This window comes from Lagenorhynchus albirostris, chromosome 6, assembly GCF_949774975.1.
Source record: "Lagenorhynchus albirostris chromosome 6, mLagAlb1.1, whole genome shotgun sequence".
NCBI lineage: Eukaryota > Metazoa > Chordata > Mammalia > Artiodactyla > Delphinidae > Lagenorhynchus > Lagenorhynchus albirostris.
This window is the reverse complement of record NC_083100.1, coordinates 72584600-72602524: the sequence shown is the minus strand read 5'-3', so window position 1 is coordinate 72602524 and position 17925 is coordinate 72584600. Positions and strand designations below refer to the sequence as shown.

Here is a 17925-nt window from a genome sequence, read left to right as displayed (position 1 = left end):
GTGAATTCATATTGCCCATTTGGTTGTCAGATAAGCAGCCGTGAAAGCAAATCAATAAACAGTAAAACAGAAGTTCATTTAGTACCTATTTATAAGTGATATATTTTTACCTTAGTTCAATCTGATCAGAGAACACAGTGATTACATTTTAATTCACAAATAAGTTTGTTGAGCTATAAATCCGACTCCTCAGGTTAGAAGCATATCAGATATAGAAAGGAAAGCCTTTTTTGGAATATTTCTTTGTAATTATTGTTTCCTAGAACACGTATTTAGAGAAAATCCCTACGTGAGCTATTGGCTTATCTTTGATTTAGCATGTATGTAGCCCAAGTGTATGTGGTATTACTCTTTTTTCGTTACTGAATCTCTTCTGAATTCTTAAGTGATAGAATGTGAAATAAATATTCCTTATGATAGACTCAATCTGGGACAGAATGCAATGATGGCAGTTATAAAAATAGGGAATAGGAATTCACCAGGGGTCCAGTGGTTAGAACTCCATGCTTCCACTGCAGGGGGCCCAGGTTCGAGCCATGGTTGGGGAACTAAGATCCCACATACCACGTGGTGTGACCAAAAAATAATAATAATAATTTTTAAAATAAGAAAAATAAGCAGCTAGTGCATCACACCCTTGCACCCCCAGACTCACATTTGTGTCACACCGTAGCGGCTGATAGAGCAGAAGCTAGAACCTGTGGCCACGTGAGCTGCCAGGTTGTGCTACGGGTATGGCTTATAAAGTCCCAAGAGGCCGCTTTAAAAAAAAAAAAAGTTAGTACAGCTTTATTAACGTGCCCATAAATGAATTCCAGGTAGCAATGATAATTCCCTAAAGACACAGCTCTAGGAGCCATACCTCACAGAACACCATGAGGGAGAAGACTGAATTTGAATTGGTTCTTTGCCAAAAACTGACAGTTTGGTCCACTGTAGTATTTTTCTCCTGATAAAATGTACCAATTTTTAATAGATGTTAGTGAAGAAATGTTTCACTCATTATGATCTGTAAATTAAAGAATTTCTTTATTAGGATTAAGAAGTAAATAGTGTTAAAATATGTTAATTGCAGGAAGAATATGAACACAATCATTGGAGAGATACCTACTGCAATAATTTGGAAAGAAAGGTTAAATACAATGTACAGTACTTTATACATAGCATCACGCAGTCATTTTAGGGAGTAGCTTTAGAAGAAGTTGATATATCAGTCTTCTTTCCTGTGAAGTATATTTTCCAATGTTATCAAAATACACAAGTCTATAAATAAAATATGTATCAAAATACGTAGCCTGTATTCACTAGGTGTCCAAAGTTTGACGGTTTCAGTTATCTATAAGTTTGAATATCTTACGTGTCTTTTATTGCTAAAATGTAGTTATGAAATTTTGTTATCTATTTCTAAGATTAGTTTAATTATTTTCCTTTATTTCACTTTCAGTTTTGTTACTAAATCTTAAACATTGAGACCTACTGTGTAAGCAGATTTATAGTTTCATTTTTGCTTTTTCCTGCTAATAAAATTGACATAAATATTGTTTGTGTTATGTTAAAAAACTTCAGTGCCTTTGTTAGCACTAATGAGCTAGATTGGTAATACCTAAAAGTAAGCAATTTATATAATTGTTAAAAACTTATCCCTTCTTAAAACTAAAAACATTTTGACTTTGAAAAGTATCACTTTGTGGAGAACATACTAATCTTTTTTAAAATGCTGACTTTCTAGTAGGTGTTGGAAATCTGCAAAGGACGTCCAGCCAACGAAGTACCCTTACATACCAAAGAAATAATTATGCTCTGAACACAACAGCTACCTATGCGGAGCCCTACAGGCCAATACAATACCGAGTGCAAGAGTGCAATTATAACAGGCTTCAGCACATAGCACCAGCTGATGACGGCACCACGAGATCCCCATCAATAGACAGCATTCAGAAAGATCCCAGGCAAGTACTGGTTATGAGTCTCCAGAATGCCACCATATCTCAGGAGTCAACTAGTTCCTTCATCCTGACTTTTTTCAAGTTGCCGTGTCTGTTATAATATCAGTAACTCCTTATCTCTCATATTTCCAGTCGTTTGCCAGCACTGTAGGTCATTGAGGTTAATTTCCCTTTAGAGATAGATTCCTTCTTTCAGTGCTTTAATAATAAGTCAGAGAATGCGCAGGTCTGTGTGACCATCTGCAGCACCCACAACTGAAATACTTCATCAAGGCAGCTACCTGGGATACGTCTGAATTACACAGAAGATTTTAAAGGATCATTTTATGCCTTTTCCTTTATCTTGGCTGACCTCTTACATGATGGCTTCAGAAAATGCATATGGTTGTTTTAAACTGGGAAAGACCAGTGTCATGTACATTTTGAATCATACTGGTCAGTGCCGTGTTGCGCTTTTATCAACTAGGTCCTTTGAAAAGCTTTCTGCCATTTCGGGGAAAATAGTTTACAAGAAATTCTCACATCTCATGAGCAAGAAATATTTGGCAAATAATAGATGTTTCCTGCTTTTAATTTTATTTGGCCATGTAGAAAACGTGTTTTATTAAGATGAGTCATTTAGTACTTGATCGATTTTGGAAAAGTAGCCTCATCTCTTTAATGAAAGTCATTTAAAATATTCAGGAAATAAAGATATTTAGAAACTAAAAGAGAATTTTAGCTTCTGAAAGAGTGAAACTATTTCTAAATTTTAAGCAGCTTGAGTGTTATTTTAAGGCATATATTAACAAGATTTCGTTCACTCTTTGCCCACAAATAGTTGTTTCACTGAAAGATTGTTATCATTATCAATTCATTTATAGCAGCCTACCAACTTATTCTCATGAATTAAAAGCATGAGTGAGGTTTGGTTATTAAAACAAAATAACCTAAGGTATTTTGAGTTGAATGGGAAGCCCACTGCTTCACTAAAACCACTCCACCTATTCACTCTTTTGCCTAAAATATTTTACAGTGTATGCATACATTTGGTTGTGCTATTCCTATTTGTCACCCTTCTGTTATTTTAAGGATTTCTAAAACTAATTTGTCTAATAACACCTCCAATATAATTAAGTCAAAAATTTTTTACATGATTTTGTTTTTTGTTCTTTTCTTTTTTTAAATTTGTTTGTTTGTTTACTTATTTATTTTTGGCTGCATTGGGTCTTCGTTGCTGCACGCGGGCTTTTTCTAGTTGCGGTGAGCAGGGGCTACTCTTCTTTGCGGTGCACAGGCTTCTCATTGCGGTGGCTTCTCTTGTTGCGGAGTGTGGGCTCAGTAGTTGTGGCTCACAGACTTTAGAGTACAGGCACAATAGTTGTGGCGCATGGGCTTAGTTGCCCTGCAGCATGTGGAATCTTTTTGAAGTCCTCACAAGAACAACAGACTAGGGCACGCTACTAGATAACAGAAATTCTCAAAAGGGTTTTGAATTGTAGGTAATTTAGACCATCCCTTGGCTGAATCTGCAGAGAAAAGAATAGCTACCCAGAAAAGCAGTGAAATATGATAAGAGCTTTGAGTTTAGTATGCATTCCTGAAGACTTCAGTTTTGACCTCTGATATGAGCTGATTCATTATAAACAAGGATTTCGTGTCTGATAATATACTTCAGTTATTCATAGTATGATAATTTCATAGTCTAATGCATAAAACTGTTATGGCTAGCTTTGATTATGTGAAACTTTACTGATAATGCATTTTGTAAGACGAATAAATGACTGTCTTATAATAGGTGCATTTATTTATTTGAAACTGGAATCCAAGTGAGTTTAAAGTTTGAATAGTCAAACCATGAAATTAAAAACTCATGATAACTATTACTTAATTTTTAGTTTTAAAAATAGCAAATTTTACTATTTTTATTCACTTCTAAACTTACTTCCTTTGTCATTAATGCTACATTATAGTTAACCTGAAAACTACCCTACAAGACTTAAGAAGTTGTTGATGTTTTATACATAAAAGGAAATGTATGAGTTTTTTTTAATAGTTGTCTAGTTTGGAAGCAAAATTTATTAATAGTACAAATAGTTCATCTGAAAGGAGTAACAAAGTACTTGTTCTGGAAAGTGACAGTGACTGAAAGAATGACAGCATTCATGGTGTTCTTTCTGAGGAGGGCTTCAGCTGTGACATTCAACAGAATAATTTCATTTACCATCTCCTTGACCTTTAAGTTGTTGTCAAATATTTTACTTCTACATACATTATCAAATCCATAATGTAGTGTTGTTATTTTTACTGTAAATAGTCAGTTGTCTTTTAAAGAAATTAAGCTAAATTAAAAAGATGGTCTTTATATTCACCTGCATACTTAGTTGTAAATAGTTCTCTTCATGTCTTCCTAGAAATTCTAGTTTCCATCTCCACTCATTTCCCTTCAGCCTGAAGAACTTTCTTTAGCCTTTCTTGTGTTGCATGTCTGCTGGCAACACATTCTCTCAACTTTAATTTATCTGAAGGTGTTTTCATTTACTCGTTTTTAAACGATACTTTTGCTAGGTATAAAATTCAGGGTTAATGGGGTATGGTGGGTTTTTTTTCCAGTCCTTTAAAGGATGTTGTTCTTTGTCTTCAGACCTCCACTGTTTCTGATGAGAAGTCAGCCAACATTTGTACTGTTCTTCTCATTATGCAATGTATCTTCTCTCTGGCTGCCTGTCAGACTTTTCATATTATTGTTGACCTTAAGCAGTTTTACTCTAACAAGCCTAGGCATAGTTTTCTTTACATTTAACCTGCTTGGGATTCACTGACATTCTTTTAAATATTGGTTGATGATTTTACCAAAATTGAGACATATTCAACCATTATTTCTGTAAATATTTTTTCTGGCCCAAAATTCACTCTCCTCTCCTGGGATAACTTGACTTCATCTCACAGGTTACTGAAGTTCTGTTCTTTTTTTTTTTTTTAATCTTTTTTCTCTGTATCCTTCATATTGGATCTTTTTTTTTAATTAATCTGTCTTCAGATTTGCTGTGTTTTTCTTCTGTGGTCTCCAGTCAGTTGTTAAGCCCATCCAGTGGATTTTTTTTCTGACACTTTAATTTGGCTTTTTTGTAGTTTTCATGTCTCTGATAACATTCCCCATCTATTCACTCCTTACATACATCTTTTGCTTTACGTCTTTGAGCACATTTATAAAAACCATTTTAAAGTCCTCTGATCATTCCGACATCTCAGTTTTCTCTGGGTCTGTTTCTATTATTTGTTTGTTTACATCTTTGAGAGTCACATTTTTCTGTTTCTTATGCCTAGCAGTTTTAAATTATATGCTGATTGTTGTGGATAATACATCGTAGGGACTCTGTATTATGTTGTCTCCTCTTAGGATTCTAAGTTTCGTTGTGGAAAATAACTAAATTACTGACAAGTGCTTTTGATCCTGTCACAGTTGGTTCTGTTCTTTGCTAGGACAGGTCTATTTTAGATTTATTTTACTCCTAGAACATGGCCCTGACTCTGTGGAATGGTTCTTACTCCTAAACAGCTATTCTCCACCAGACCTGTACATGTACATGCAAGGCACGTGTACAGCCCAGTGCTCAACTAACGACTTGTGCGTAATCCTTACACAGACTTGTTAAATCTCCTCTGCATAGCTCTCTCCTCTCCAATATCCTGCCCTGCAAATTTTAACCTCTTGAGCATCTCCAAATTCCAATCTTTCCCCCTCAGTTCACTTAGACCATCATGCCCATTCAGACTTGCTTCCTGTGCCATGATCCAAAAAGTGCCCTCAGGCAGAAAGCCAAGTGAGTACGGGGTTCCCAGGGTGATGCCCCCACCCCTTCAAGGATTACATTCTTGTGTTACTTGTTGTCTAGGGCCTGAAAACAGTTTCCTTACACATTTAGTCCAGTTTCATGGTTGTTTATGGGAGGAAGGCAAAGTCCAGTACTGGTTACTACTCTATCATGGCTAAAAACAGAAGTCTGGGCTTAGGTTTTAATGAAACAAATCTTGGCAAGCATTGATGCCATCCAGCCAGCCCATGAATTGATAGAAGTCTTTCCAGGGTAAATTTCTCCTGAAAATCAAGGTTGGAGTTGGTGTCAACTGAGCTTAACTGCCCATCTCCAGCGGGAGCCCACCCTTTGTGTTGTCTGGCTCAGGAGGCACCCAAGGATGCTAGGAAATCTTGACCATCCCTGTGCCATTTAAAGAGAACAGAAATGTGTATTTGTAATGATTGAGTCATCACGGAAAGATTAAATCACACTCCTTGCACTCTGTTAATTACCTTATAGATTTATATATAATAGACTTTAGATGGATTTTCATCAGAAATAGTTAACATAGTATAGTTCATTTTTCAGGGATGATGAATATTAGTAAAACATCTTTCATAATGCAAAGTATGTAAACTACTTTAATATATATCACCACAATTCAGTCATCATAGCCAGCCTAAGAAGAAGTTAGACATGATAGTTTTATTGTTCCTAATTTACAGATGGGGAAACTGAAGTTCTATGTAAATGGTTTTCAAAATCACATCACAATTGAAGGACCTGGGACTTAAACATAGGCAATCTAACTCCAAATTCTGTGCTTTTTCTGCTGCGTTATCCTGCCTCTCGGCATTTATGGTTTTCTTAATGCCTGTTAATGACATCATCATCATCCAGTCTGTTCCCCAAGCTGGAAATCTCCATCTCACCCTTGATTTCAGTTTTCAGTAGATCATCTGGTTGCCATGCAAAGAATAATTGGGGGAGGGAGTGATATTTGAAGCAGAGAGAACATGTAAGTGGCATGTAGAGGGTCCAGCCAAGATAGAAAGAGTGGATGGATTTGGTTTATATTAAATATTTTGGAGATAGTCAACAGAGTTTGCTGATGGATTGGATGAGAAGGATAAGGGAAAGAGAAAAATCAAGGATGGTCCTATTTTGAGCAAATGTGGGGATAGGGGATAGTCTCCTTGCCACCAGTCTTTTTTGATTCTAGTATATTCTCTACTTGGCCACCAGAGTTATCTTCCTTATAAATGTGACCTTGTTGCATTCTCTCACGCTTCTGCTTTAAGACCTCCACCAGCTTTCTGTTCCTTGTGCGTGGTGATAACATATTAGACCACTAACCTCCACCTCTTAATTACTAATCCCGGGTCCCTCGTCTATCTATATCTAATGTTATTTGATAGTGCCTACCTTATGGGGCAACAGTCAAGGTAAGTGAGGTAATATCTATAAAGCTCTTGACAGAATACCTGACACAGATAATCTCAATACGTAATTATTCATGTTATTGCTATTAAGACTAGACTTTTTTAGTTTGGCATACAAGCCCCTATACATAAAATTATGTCTTATTCAACGTTTGTATCTCCAGCACCTGTTCTGGCACTTGTAGCATAGTAAGAATGCACCAATGTGTGATATGAATGTGTGTGTGCAGGTGTGGAATGACCTGACCCTCTGTAGTGGATGTACCAGTTCATACTGGAGCCTTCCCAGAGAGGCTGTGGGCCTTTAAAAACTGGGCCATAGAAGTATCACTGGGTCATTAATTTAAAGATTTATTTTTAAGTTTCTTCAGGATTAATTCATTTTTGATTAACAGTTTACTCCATCCTGTTATCAAAGTCTGCAGATTTGTTGCTTTGTGAACCATTTGTAAGAAGCTGGTCTTTATGTAACATAAGCATAAAATCACATTTAACAAGGACTCCAAACAGTGAGCCGATCAAGTTACATCAGAAAATCTGACAATGTGATGTTACCTGAAAAAAACGTAGTATAAAAGTATGTATGTATATTTAATATGATTGTATACTTATTGTACAAGAAGTGGGATAGCACGGGGGTGAGGGCACAGACTCTGAAGGCAGATGCCTGGGTTCAAATGTTGTTCTGTTGTTGACCAGCTGGGTGACACTAGGCAAGTCGCTTAGCCCTTCTGCTTCAACCTCCAAATCTACAAGGTCAGTTTAAGAATAGATGAACTAATATACATAAAATGCCTAGAATAGTGCCTGGCACGGAATAGTATGTGCTATTTAGTAATAATCCAATTCTTTGAAAAAAATTCTGTACACACACATGTGCACACTTGCCTGCATATGTTGAAAAAAACACCAGTGGGAAATGTCAACAGCTGTTTTCTCTGGATATAGGGTTACTGCAGAAACATTTTTTATCATGTTTTATGTTTCTTATAATCAAGAGCAACCATATATATTAAATTTCTTAAAAATCATCAGGCACACAGTATTTCCACTGGCTTTTGCTCCTCCCTCCTCAGGAGTGACATCTCACCTAGCTGAAGTGCACTTGTTTGCCTGAGCCTCACACCTGCGAATTTCTTACATAGGTAGAAAGGCGTAAAATTAGAATCAGGAGGAGGAAAACAAGAATGGAAAAGTTACCCATATTAAGAACCTCTTTGTTACCCTGAATGTTTCTCTGCATCTGTGCATCATGATTTCTTTAAGATCATAAGCATCTGTGATATGTTCATCAGTGCATAAAAATTATTTACATACATACATATATATATATAGTTCTTTTAGGATTTTTGTAACTTCCCATTGTCTCCGCTGAGCTCTCTTCTCTGACAAATGTTTTGTTCAGTGTATCGGTAGAACACGGGCCTTCCTTTCTGAAGCTACGTTTTTCTCGTGCAGGGAGTTTGCCTGGCGTGATCCCGAGTTACCTGAAGTCATTCACATGCTGCAGCACCAGTTCCCGTCAGTTCAGGCAAACGCAGCAGCCTACCTGCAACACCTGTGCTTTGGCGACAACAAAGTGAAGCTAGAGGTACAGGACCAGTGCCTGGGATGCCAGAGTTGGCAGGGCGGGGAATGGGGAGGGCCGAGCAGTGCCTTTCCGTTTAGCAGCTGCGTGCTTGTGTGCTTAAGAAATGACCAGATGCGGGCTTCCCTGGTGGCGCAGTGGTTGAGAGTCCGCCTGCCGATGCAGGGGACACGGGTTCGTGCCCCGGTCCGGGAAGATCCCACATGCCGCGGACTGGCTGGGCCCGTGAGCCATGGCCGCTGAGCCCGCGCGTCCGGAGCCTGTGCTCCGCAACGGGAGAGGCCACAGCAGTGAGAGGCCCGCGTACCGCAAAAAAAAAAAAAAAAGAAAGAAAGAAATGACCAGATGCAATCTAGAGGCCCTTTTCAAGGGGTGTTCTGATACCAGTGACTCTTTTACTTCTCAGCTATGCATTTCAATATTTCTTGGGAAAATCTGGGATGAGATTATTTCTTGAAGTACATTTTGCATTTTCAAATCAGGTGTCCACTCATTAGCTTATTCATAAAACATGAAACAAAATCAATTTAACCTGCATTTTGAAAGTATTTTCTATAAATCTATTAGATACAAATTATAGTATGTACTTGTGAACTCATGTATTTTACGAGATTCTGGTCAGAATCGGTGCCAACACACAATTAAGTAAAGGATTTATAACCATTACTAATACCGAACATATATGAATATTTTATTTCAGATTTTAAGCTTTTGGGGCTTTTACAGAAACATAGTGAGTCATTGATATTGGCTAGATTTAACATTTTAGACCTTTTTTCCTCCTGCAATGTCATATGGAACTTAAGCGTTTTTCACCCCTTAAAATTTAGAACAACACACAGTTACAGACTAAAGGTGAATGCAGTAAATAAAGCCCAAAAATATTCACATAAATATTAATGAAGTGACAAATGGAAGAAAATTTAGGGAGAGTCACCTAGAGAAACAGTTCTAGAAAGCAAATGACTTCAGTCAAAAATCTCTTCCTGGGGCTTCCCTGGTGGCGCAGTGGTTGAGAGTCTGCCTGCCGATGCAGGGGACGCGGGTTCATGCCCCTGTCCGGGAAGATCCCACATGACGCGGAGTGGCTGGGCCCGTGAGCCATGGCCGCTGAGCCTGCGTGTCCGGAGCCTGTGCTCCGCAACGGGAGAGGCCACAGCAGTGAGAGGCCCGCGTACCGCAAAAAAAAAAAAAAAATCTTTTCCTATGTTGTCTTCGACCCTGCATACAGCTTTGTTGTGGTCGTGCATTTCACTTGGAAGTGACAGCATAATCCCTGTGTACATTCGGAGGGTTGGCGTATGACCATGTTACCTGCATGTGGCCGTTAAGCCACCTAAGTCTCCCGTCCCTTCTTTAAGCCATGAACCTGTGAAAAGACCTTCATCTTAGAGAGTGTCCTTAAAATTTATAGAACATGTACTTTTTTAGAATAAAAAATAATCATTTGAAATGATCTGGAGTTGTATGTTTTCCGTGATCTTTCCATAACAGACTTTTGTTTGATCTCCGATTGACCACATGTCACTTAGGCCTGGTACCTAATATTTTTCATTCTAGGTGTGTAGGTTAGGGGGAATCAAGCATCTGGTTGACCTTTTGGACCACAGAGTTTTGGAAGTTCAGAAGAATGCTTGTGGTGCCCTCCGAAACCTTGTTTTTGGCAAGTCTACAGATGAAAATAAAATCGCGATGAAGAATGTTGGTGGGATACCTGCCTTGTTGCGACTGTTGAGAAAATCTGTTGATGCAGAAGTAAGGGAGCTGGTCACAGGTGGGTAAAGAATGTGATCATGTCTTGGAGGAGATGTTGAAAACCATCTAGATTCTGCCCATGTATGGTGGCATCGTGAAGGACTTGGAGGTTCTAGGTTGGAGGTGACAATACAGTGCTCACAACTGTGACAAAGGCTGTGTGTAAGTTAATCTAATGATTCAGAAGGTACTTGCAGTGCTGTAGTCACCTCGACTAGTATCATTTATTGTACTTGTTAGTGCATAAGTATCAGCTAACAGATGTCTTGTCACAGAGGGCCGAATACGTCATTTTTCATTACATATTCCATAGTAATTACTTGTTTTAAATAGACTGGCTCTCCTTCCTTATGAAAATAAACTGTACTTAATGGATTGGCTACCTTCCACTTCAGTTCAGCCTGTGTCTGAAAGCCTGTTAGTATCTCAGATGCTTCTCTGGGTACTGGAGATGTAAAGTTGAATAAAACTCAGTCCCTGCCCTCAAGTAGCACTTCGATTCCAGAGGAACACAAGTGATTTTCTGTGAATGTCAGTGAAACGTGCAAGTGCTGGACTCCGTAGAGGTTGCATTGGGAGCACGGCAGATGGGTAGGGAAGTTCTCTGGTCAGTGTGAAACCAAAGCTGGCCTAAAGGTTGAGGAGGCATTGGCTGGGTATACAGGGGAGATATTTCCAGTCGCAAGCAGAGGCTCGGAGACAGCATGGGTTATACAGGCGGAGCTGCCAGCAGGAGGGGGATGCTGAAAGGAGACAAGAGCAGAGAGAAACACAGGCCTGGTTTGGGGAACTTGTGTCCCACATGCAGTGGGAGTGATTACAGGGCATGGCGTGACTAGTTTGGGCTTTTATATGCATTCTTCCAGCAGGCAGTAGGGGTGGGCGATTGATTTGAAGTAGATGAGCCTGGCACCTGGGAGGCCTATGAGGAGGTCAGTAGTCTAGAGATAATAGCTTGAACTGTATCAGTGGTAGAAAGAAGGGGTGGGCAGTGGAGAAGAGGAAACAATGAGAGAAATATTTCATGGCCAGGCCACGATGGTCCAACATGGGGAGTGAGAGTCCCAGAGGAACTGAGTGATGCTTTGTCTTGAGGTCAAGCTGAGAGAACAGTTCTGCAGGAGGGCGATTAATGACAGCACTGTTTATAACAGAGTATTAGGGGGAAATACTGAGTATTCATTGGTAGGAAAACGGTTAAATAAATGGCAGTACATTCACACAGTGAAACCACATAGAAGGGCTAAAATAAGCGCATTAGAGCTATCTGTAGCAACATAGATAAATCTCTAGAAACATTGGTAGAATGATAAGCACAGCATGACACTATGGTATAAATTTTAAAATATGCAGGTTGAAGCTATCTTTATTTTTTGATATAGGCACATGCAATAAAGGTAAAATTTTTCATTAGAATGGTAAAAGACAGATTCAAGATAGTGGTTACCTCTACAGGGTGCGGGTAGAGAAAAAGGCATTGAGGAGTATAATCTGGCTCCACTTCTTTAAAAGGAAAGAGAAATCTGAAACAAAGAAGACCAAATGTTAATACAGTTGATCCTTGAACGACCTGGGGGTTGGGGGCCCTGACCCTCTGTGCAGTCGAAAATCTGCATATAACTTATGGTCAGCCCTCCGTATATGGAGTTCCTCCATATCCACGATTCCACATCTGTGGATTTAACCAGCCACCAATTGTGCAATACTATAGTTTTTACTATTGAAAAAAATCTACATATAAGTGGACCTGTGCAGTTCAAACCCATATTGTTCAAAAGTCAACTGTATTTAACAAAGCTAGGGGTGGTGGACATCTGGGTGTTTGTTTTATATTTGCTATGCTATTTTTCATGCTTGAAATAGTTAATTTAAAATGTTTTACGACATTTCTTCCAAGTGAATCCCATTCTCCACTAGCTTCCACTATGAAATCAGAGCTTTAGGTTCTGTCAGCTGTTATTCAGTAATACTTAGGAATGTAGCAAACCATCCTGAATCTAATATTTAGTTAAGGGGAATCAACTTTCTCATAAGATATTCATGTTCAAAATAAGTACCCTGTACTTCGAATAAGGTATGAAAATTACGTACTAAAACTAGAATGCACTTTATATATAATCTTAAACTCCAGAATGGACTGCCTGCTCTAATGTAATTTGAATATTAATGCTTTAACACATCTCAATTACATATTGATTTATTAGTAAATCAATTTAGCTCCCTCTTTATAAAACGCTTTTGAAGCATCAAACCCTCTCACACCAAAAAATAAATTATTTACATTTACATACTATGTATTGTGTGTATGAAATGAAAATTAGAACAAGCGAAATAAAATTAAGAAAAAAAATTATAGACATATCCATTCTAGAAGTTAGCACAATCACTGTGATTACACCCAAATATTTGTCCTAAGCCCCCTGTTAGGAAGACAGTGTTATTTGCAGTATATGAGTACTTTCTTTCCTCGTTTGATGTTTCTTTCCCATCGTTTTGAACTCTTCTGTGAACGTCCAAGTAATTCCTCCCAGTAATACACCTGTGCAGCCAGCAAGGCTGCAGAATGATGTGTGCAGGCTCCCTGAGGGATCAGCAGTGATCCAGGGTCAACCTGACCTTGGAAGCACAGCTTCTACTAGATTTGGTTCTGTTTTGATTAACTAGGCAGATTTATCATGACTTGGTCCTTACATCCTTGATGTGCAGCTTTTTTCTCTTCTTCTGTCATAATTTCCCACGGGAGGAAGTCTTGACTGCATTTTTGTTTCTGAGGTTTTATCCTTGAGAGAAACTCTAACAGTGTCTTTCATGAACTGAGCTCAAGGAGTTTGTATGATGTAGTGATAAACAAGAAGTAAAGTGTATGAAAGTTTGGTGGTTTTTTTTTCATTTTAGAATAAATCAAATTTATTTGAAGTAGAGCCAGACTTTACTATGAAGGGCTTTTATGTACTAATTTACCTGGTGCGTACTCTGGATGTGAGTGCTAATTTAGATGTTTCACTGCATATATCCTCATTTCTGTTTGGGAACAGTACTAAGTTGCTGAGAACACAAAAGTTTTAAGACTTGGACCTTGACCTTGAGAGAGGATATGAGTTTTCATAATTCAAAAAGCTATTTCCCTAATAGATTGTATCAGTTCCAATATAAAACTAGCAACAACCTCTGATATTTCTTTTTTGGAAATAGCTGCCTGTAGCTTTTAGGCTTTTTTTAGAAGTATTTTTTGGCCATACTTATAGGTTAGGGAATATTAAGAACTGTTTTATAACTCTGTACTTTTACCTGGAACAGTTTATACTGATATGTGGACGGATTGCTTATGAAACGTTTTCTTCAAAAGTAGTCTTTGCTTTGGAATGGCAGTAGTGTGTGTAAGCAATTCACTGAAATGACAATATGTAAAGGAGTCGGACCAGAGGACTTCAGAAGTGAGTTTCCAGTTTCAAAATGCTAAATGTCAGCCCAAGTTTGATTTGTACCTAAACACTACCTACCTAATACGAAACTACCAAGTCATAATAAATCGAGCATAGTTGCTTGGGGTCGTGTGTGTATTACATGTATACATGTATTTGTAGGTTAAGATTTATGGAGGCAAGAAAACTTATTTATGCACATTTCTCAGTTCCAGAATTTAGTGGTACCAACTTTAACTGATGATCAGTAATGTTTTAAGAGCAGCTAATCCCTGATGTATTTTAAAGAATGACAAAATCAAGAGAACCTTGAGCTCTTTCATTAACTATTCCTGAAGTCAGATACTCATACGCTGTCTCTTATAAAGCACAGAATCACAAGGTTGGAGGGGACCTCCAAATTCATTTTGTCCAATCAGCCATCCAACACATGGAACCCCTGTACGGCTTCCACACAAAGTAGCTGCCCACCATGTGCTTGAACCCACAGGGATAGGGGGCTCATTACTTCGTGGGATTAAGACTGAGCAGCACAGTTGTCCAGAAAGCAACGAGAAGACATTAAGTGTGACTTGAGAGGCAAGGAAGATAAGCCCTCAGGACCTCATTTTGCCTAAGAGTAGCCCTACAAGAGAAGACCAGTTAGCCCCAAATCCAGCCTTCCAGACCTTTCCTAACCAGGAAAGCATGTCCCCGTCTGAACCATTTTCATTGAAACATGTCTGCTCCAAACATGGGTAGCAGGGTGCTATGTGACTGCATCACCCACCATTCCCTATCAGCTGCCCATCTCCTAGAAGATGTCCTTCCAAATTTAATGTTCTTCCAGTGTCTCCACAAAATACTCTGGCCCTGGCCAACCTTGCACGGTGCTTGGCCTTTGTACGGCCTAAGAGTTCTTCACTGTAAACTATAGTCAACTTAGGGTCATGAAATGTTAAAGCACAGTGAACCATTGTGTTCAAAATATTGTGTTATTTGAAGAAATTACTATCCCCTTGAAACTAGGTATTCTATTGTCCTTAATAAGTAATTCAACCTCGTTATTAATTCAAAGCCTTTTCTTGCACTTCCCTTTGTTTCAGTCTGGCATTTTTAACGCACTTCAATGCAGAAATTTTAGCTATTCTTTTTAAAAGATGTCTTGCCTTTGCTTTAAATGTAATAACTGCCCAGGGCCTGCATTTTTGGCCACATCTTAATTTGCAGAGGTAGGAAGGAAAAATACTTTTGGCCCAGTGTATTTTCCCAGGACAGTGTGGCTGTCATAGTTAATTAAAATAGTTCTCTAGTATGTGACGTGATTCTTGTGTTTTCTTCACTGTGTTGAACATGTTCCAGGTTGGAACCTAATGAGCTTTTCTTTCAGTAATTGCTGATATGTGTAGGTGCTTAGGCTGAGGTTTTTATTACAAAGGTACTTTTTACCTTTATTGTGCTTAAACCTGAAAGCTGGATGAAGTATCGTTGTTCCCCAGTTGGGTTATAAAATGAATGTCTGCTAGGCCACAAACTATGGGTGGAAAGTGGGAACATCTTGTCACTAGAAGAGATATGTTGAACTCATTTGTTCAAGATAATTAAATATGTTTCTAAGCTAGGATATATGAGTTTCAAGTTATTGAGCATCCTGAAAGCATCGGTTTTTTAAACTATATAAATTGAAGATATTGCATAGAATCTGCAGGCCTACCTTTTGATGCACCAGATGTCCCAAAATTATCATGCTTCTCTTACCCCACTAACACTGGTGTTAAGTACCAAAAAGTAGCCTTTGAATAATAATGGACTTTGTTTAAATGACTGCTATATTCACATTCCTTCCAATTTAGCAAGAGATTATTATTCCTCCATATGGCTAAGTAAAATATTTCCACCACACTGTTTATTTTAAAATGTTTGGATGCCAGCAGTAGATTCCAGACGCTATGAAGAACGTGAAATTAGGCGTATTCCCTTCCTGATCATTAGCTCCTTATTTCTAATTAGACAGTAAATTAATAAGAAAATGATAGTTGGGTGCCAAGGAAGGGTACATGGGCCAGGCTCAAGTTTAGCAAAGAGCAGGACATCCTATAAAGAACCAGAACCTAATGGACATGCATTCAGCCTTTTGGATGATTATGTGCCATTACAGAATGAAATGATTACTAAACATGTCCCCTTGGCCTAACTAAGGTGCCTTCAAAACAGTCGTTTATTCCCTGGTGCAGAGAGGAGTTGGCCTCTTACTTTCTGTCCTGCTTTTTGTGGGCCCCTAAGAGCTGTCAGGAGTCTCATGGGTAGTTTTCAGAAATCCAGCAACATCACCTCCCAATTCCGAGCCCAAGTCAGTAGGATCCTTACCACTTGGCCCTCTTTATAAAATAATAGCAAGAGGAACGTGCACTCTCCTATTTACTAAACATTTCAAACCATAAAAATTAGTAATGAGAAATAAAATGACAAAAGTTTCATTGGTAACAAAACAAAAATAGTTTAATAAATGCAACAACTCTTAATTCAGAGTCACAGAACTTTGAGCTGGAAAGGGCCCTAAAGAAATCTTCTATTCTGCCCCCTGTAGTACAAGATGAGAAACTGGGATACAAAGAGATTGAGTCCAGAGGTTGGGTTTCTGACATGCAGGCTGGAGCTCTTCCTTCCCTGCCTCTGCCCACCCTGGCCCATCCCCAAACTCTGGGGGAGGGTGCAAATGCCCATTTTCACATGTCATTTCCCTTATTCTCTCAAATTACCACCAAAAAGGGAAAAGGGAAAAAAAAAAATCCCATAATATCTCAGTTAGTCTCTGAATTTTACCCAGGTATATAAATATTTTTGAACTTGGTCACTCGCACAGCCACATCAAACTAATGATCAGGTATAATCCTAAAGCTTCAGGTTGCTTAGAAAACACGTGAACTGTGATTTTAGTCTTGTGAGTATTTCCGGATTCACAGTCTGAGTATGAGAAGATTTGCCCTTGGAAGTGGACTATGACATTCTATTTTGTGTGCGGGCTTCCGAATGCCGAGTAAGATGCGGCAGTCAAGCGGGGAGACTCAGAGGTTCCTGTAGAATTCAGGTGGTCAGCCAGTGGTCAGGGTGGGGTCTCTCAGCACAAGACAGTCCCCGTAATGACACTCCCTCAGTAAACTAGACAGCACGTCGGTGTGAGAAGGATGAGAGCACATGACGAAATTCTCAAAAAGAGGTGCCCAAGAGACCCCAGCCGGGTCCCTCGGGTACTTTGCAGTTTCTGAGTCTGTCTTATCTCCCGTGGCTTAGGACTGGAGGCACGTTCGTCTCTAAGCTGCTTCTGCTCGGACCAGATGACAAAGTGGAAGCCTTAGTGCCGTTACAAATGAATAAGCACATTCCTGGAACACATAAAAGTCAGCTGTGGAACCTGCAACTGTGGGACTTTGTCCCAGGGAAAATCTCTGTGGTAGTGTAAATAAATTCTCTGTCAGAGCATGAAACGACCTGAAGAGCACCCAGGGTGGCCGGGTCACTGCTCCCACTGCCACCTCTGCATCAGAGCAGTTCTCCCAGGGGGCTTTCCCTTCACGTGACCCGTTCGCTTTTACAAACTCCCCGCTAACAGAAAGAATCATCCTTTACGTGCCTTACGGGCAATGCTTAGTCAGCAGTTCTGAATTTTAAACGGATTGATTTTCAGAGGAAATGCCTTTCCAGGCATGCCTCCATGAAGTCACTAATCCTCTCAACCTACCCCTGAAGTTGGGAAATTACGTAGGTAAGAAAATATGGTGAAATGCAAAGTGGCTCTGTAAACAGAGCTTTAGAAATCGATAGATCTTCTCAAAGATGCTGTGATCCACCTTTGTACCTGAAAAATCACAGAAACAAAGGCTTATGTTCTTTAAAGACTAAAAATATAAAGATCTATCATTCAGGTCCTTCAGCTGGGGACAAATTTAAGCAGCGGGAACAGTCCCCTTCAGATTGAATATGTAGGCTGGGGCCCTACTGTGTGCAGTGTCTGCG

General features: G+C 39.1%; 1 protein-coding gene across 13 annotated transcripts in view; it reads left to right on the top strand.

The window, feature by feature from the left end:
* PKP4 (plakophilin 4) overlaps positions 1-17925 on the top strand; it is a 251769-nt gene that overhangs the window by 202403 nt on the left and 31441 nt on the right. For 6 of the 13 annotated variants that reach the window (XM_060152843.1, XM_060152842.1, XM_060152838.1 and 3 more), the window contains 3 exons: positions 1730-1949; positions 8626-8758; positions 10316-10529. In XM_060152843.1, the coding sequence (XP_060008826.1) occupies positions 1730-1949; positions 8626-8758; positions 10316-10529 (567 nt within the window). Of the gene's footprint in view, positions 1-1729; positions 1954-8625; positions 8759-10315; positions 10530-17925 lie in introns of all 13 variants that reach the window. The other 7 variants (XM_060152845.1, XM_060152839.1, XM_060152836.1 and 4 more) reach the window with 3 other exon arrangements.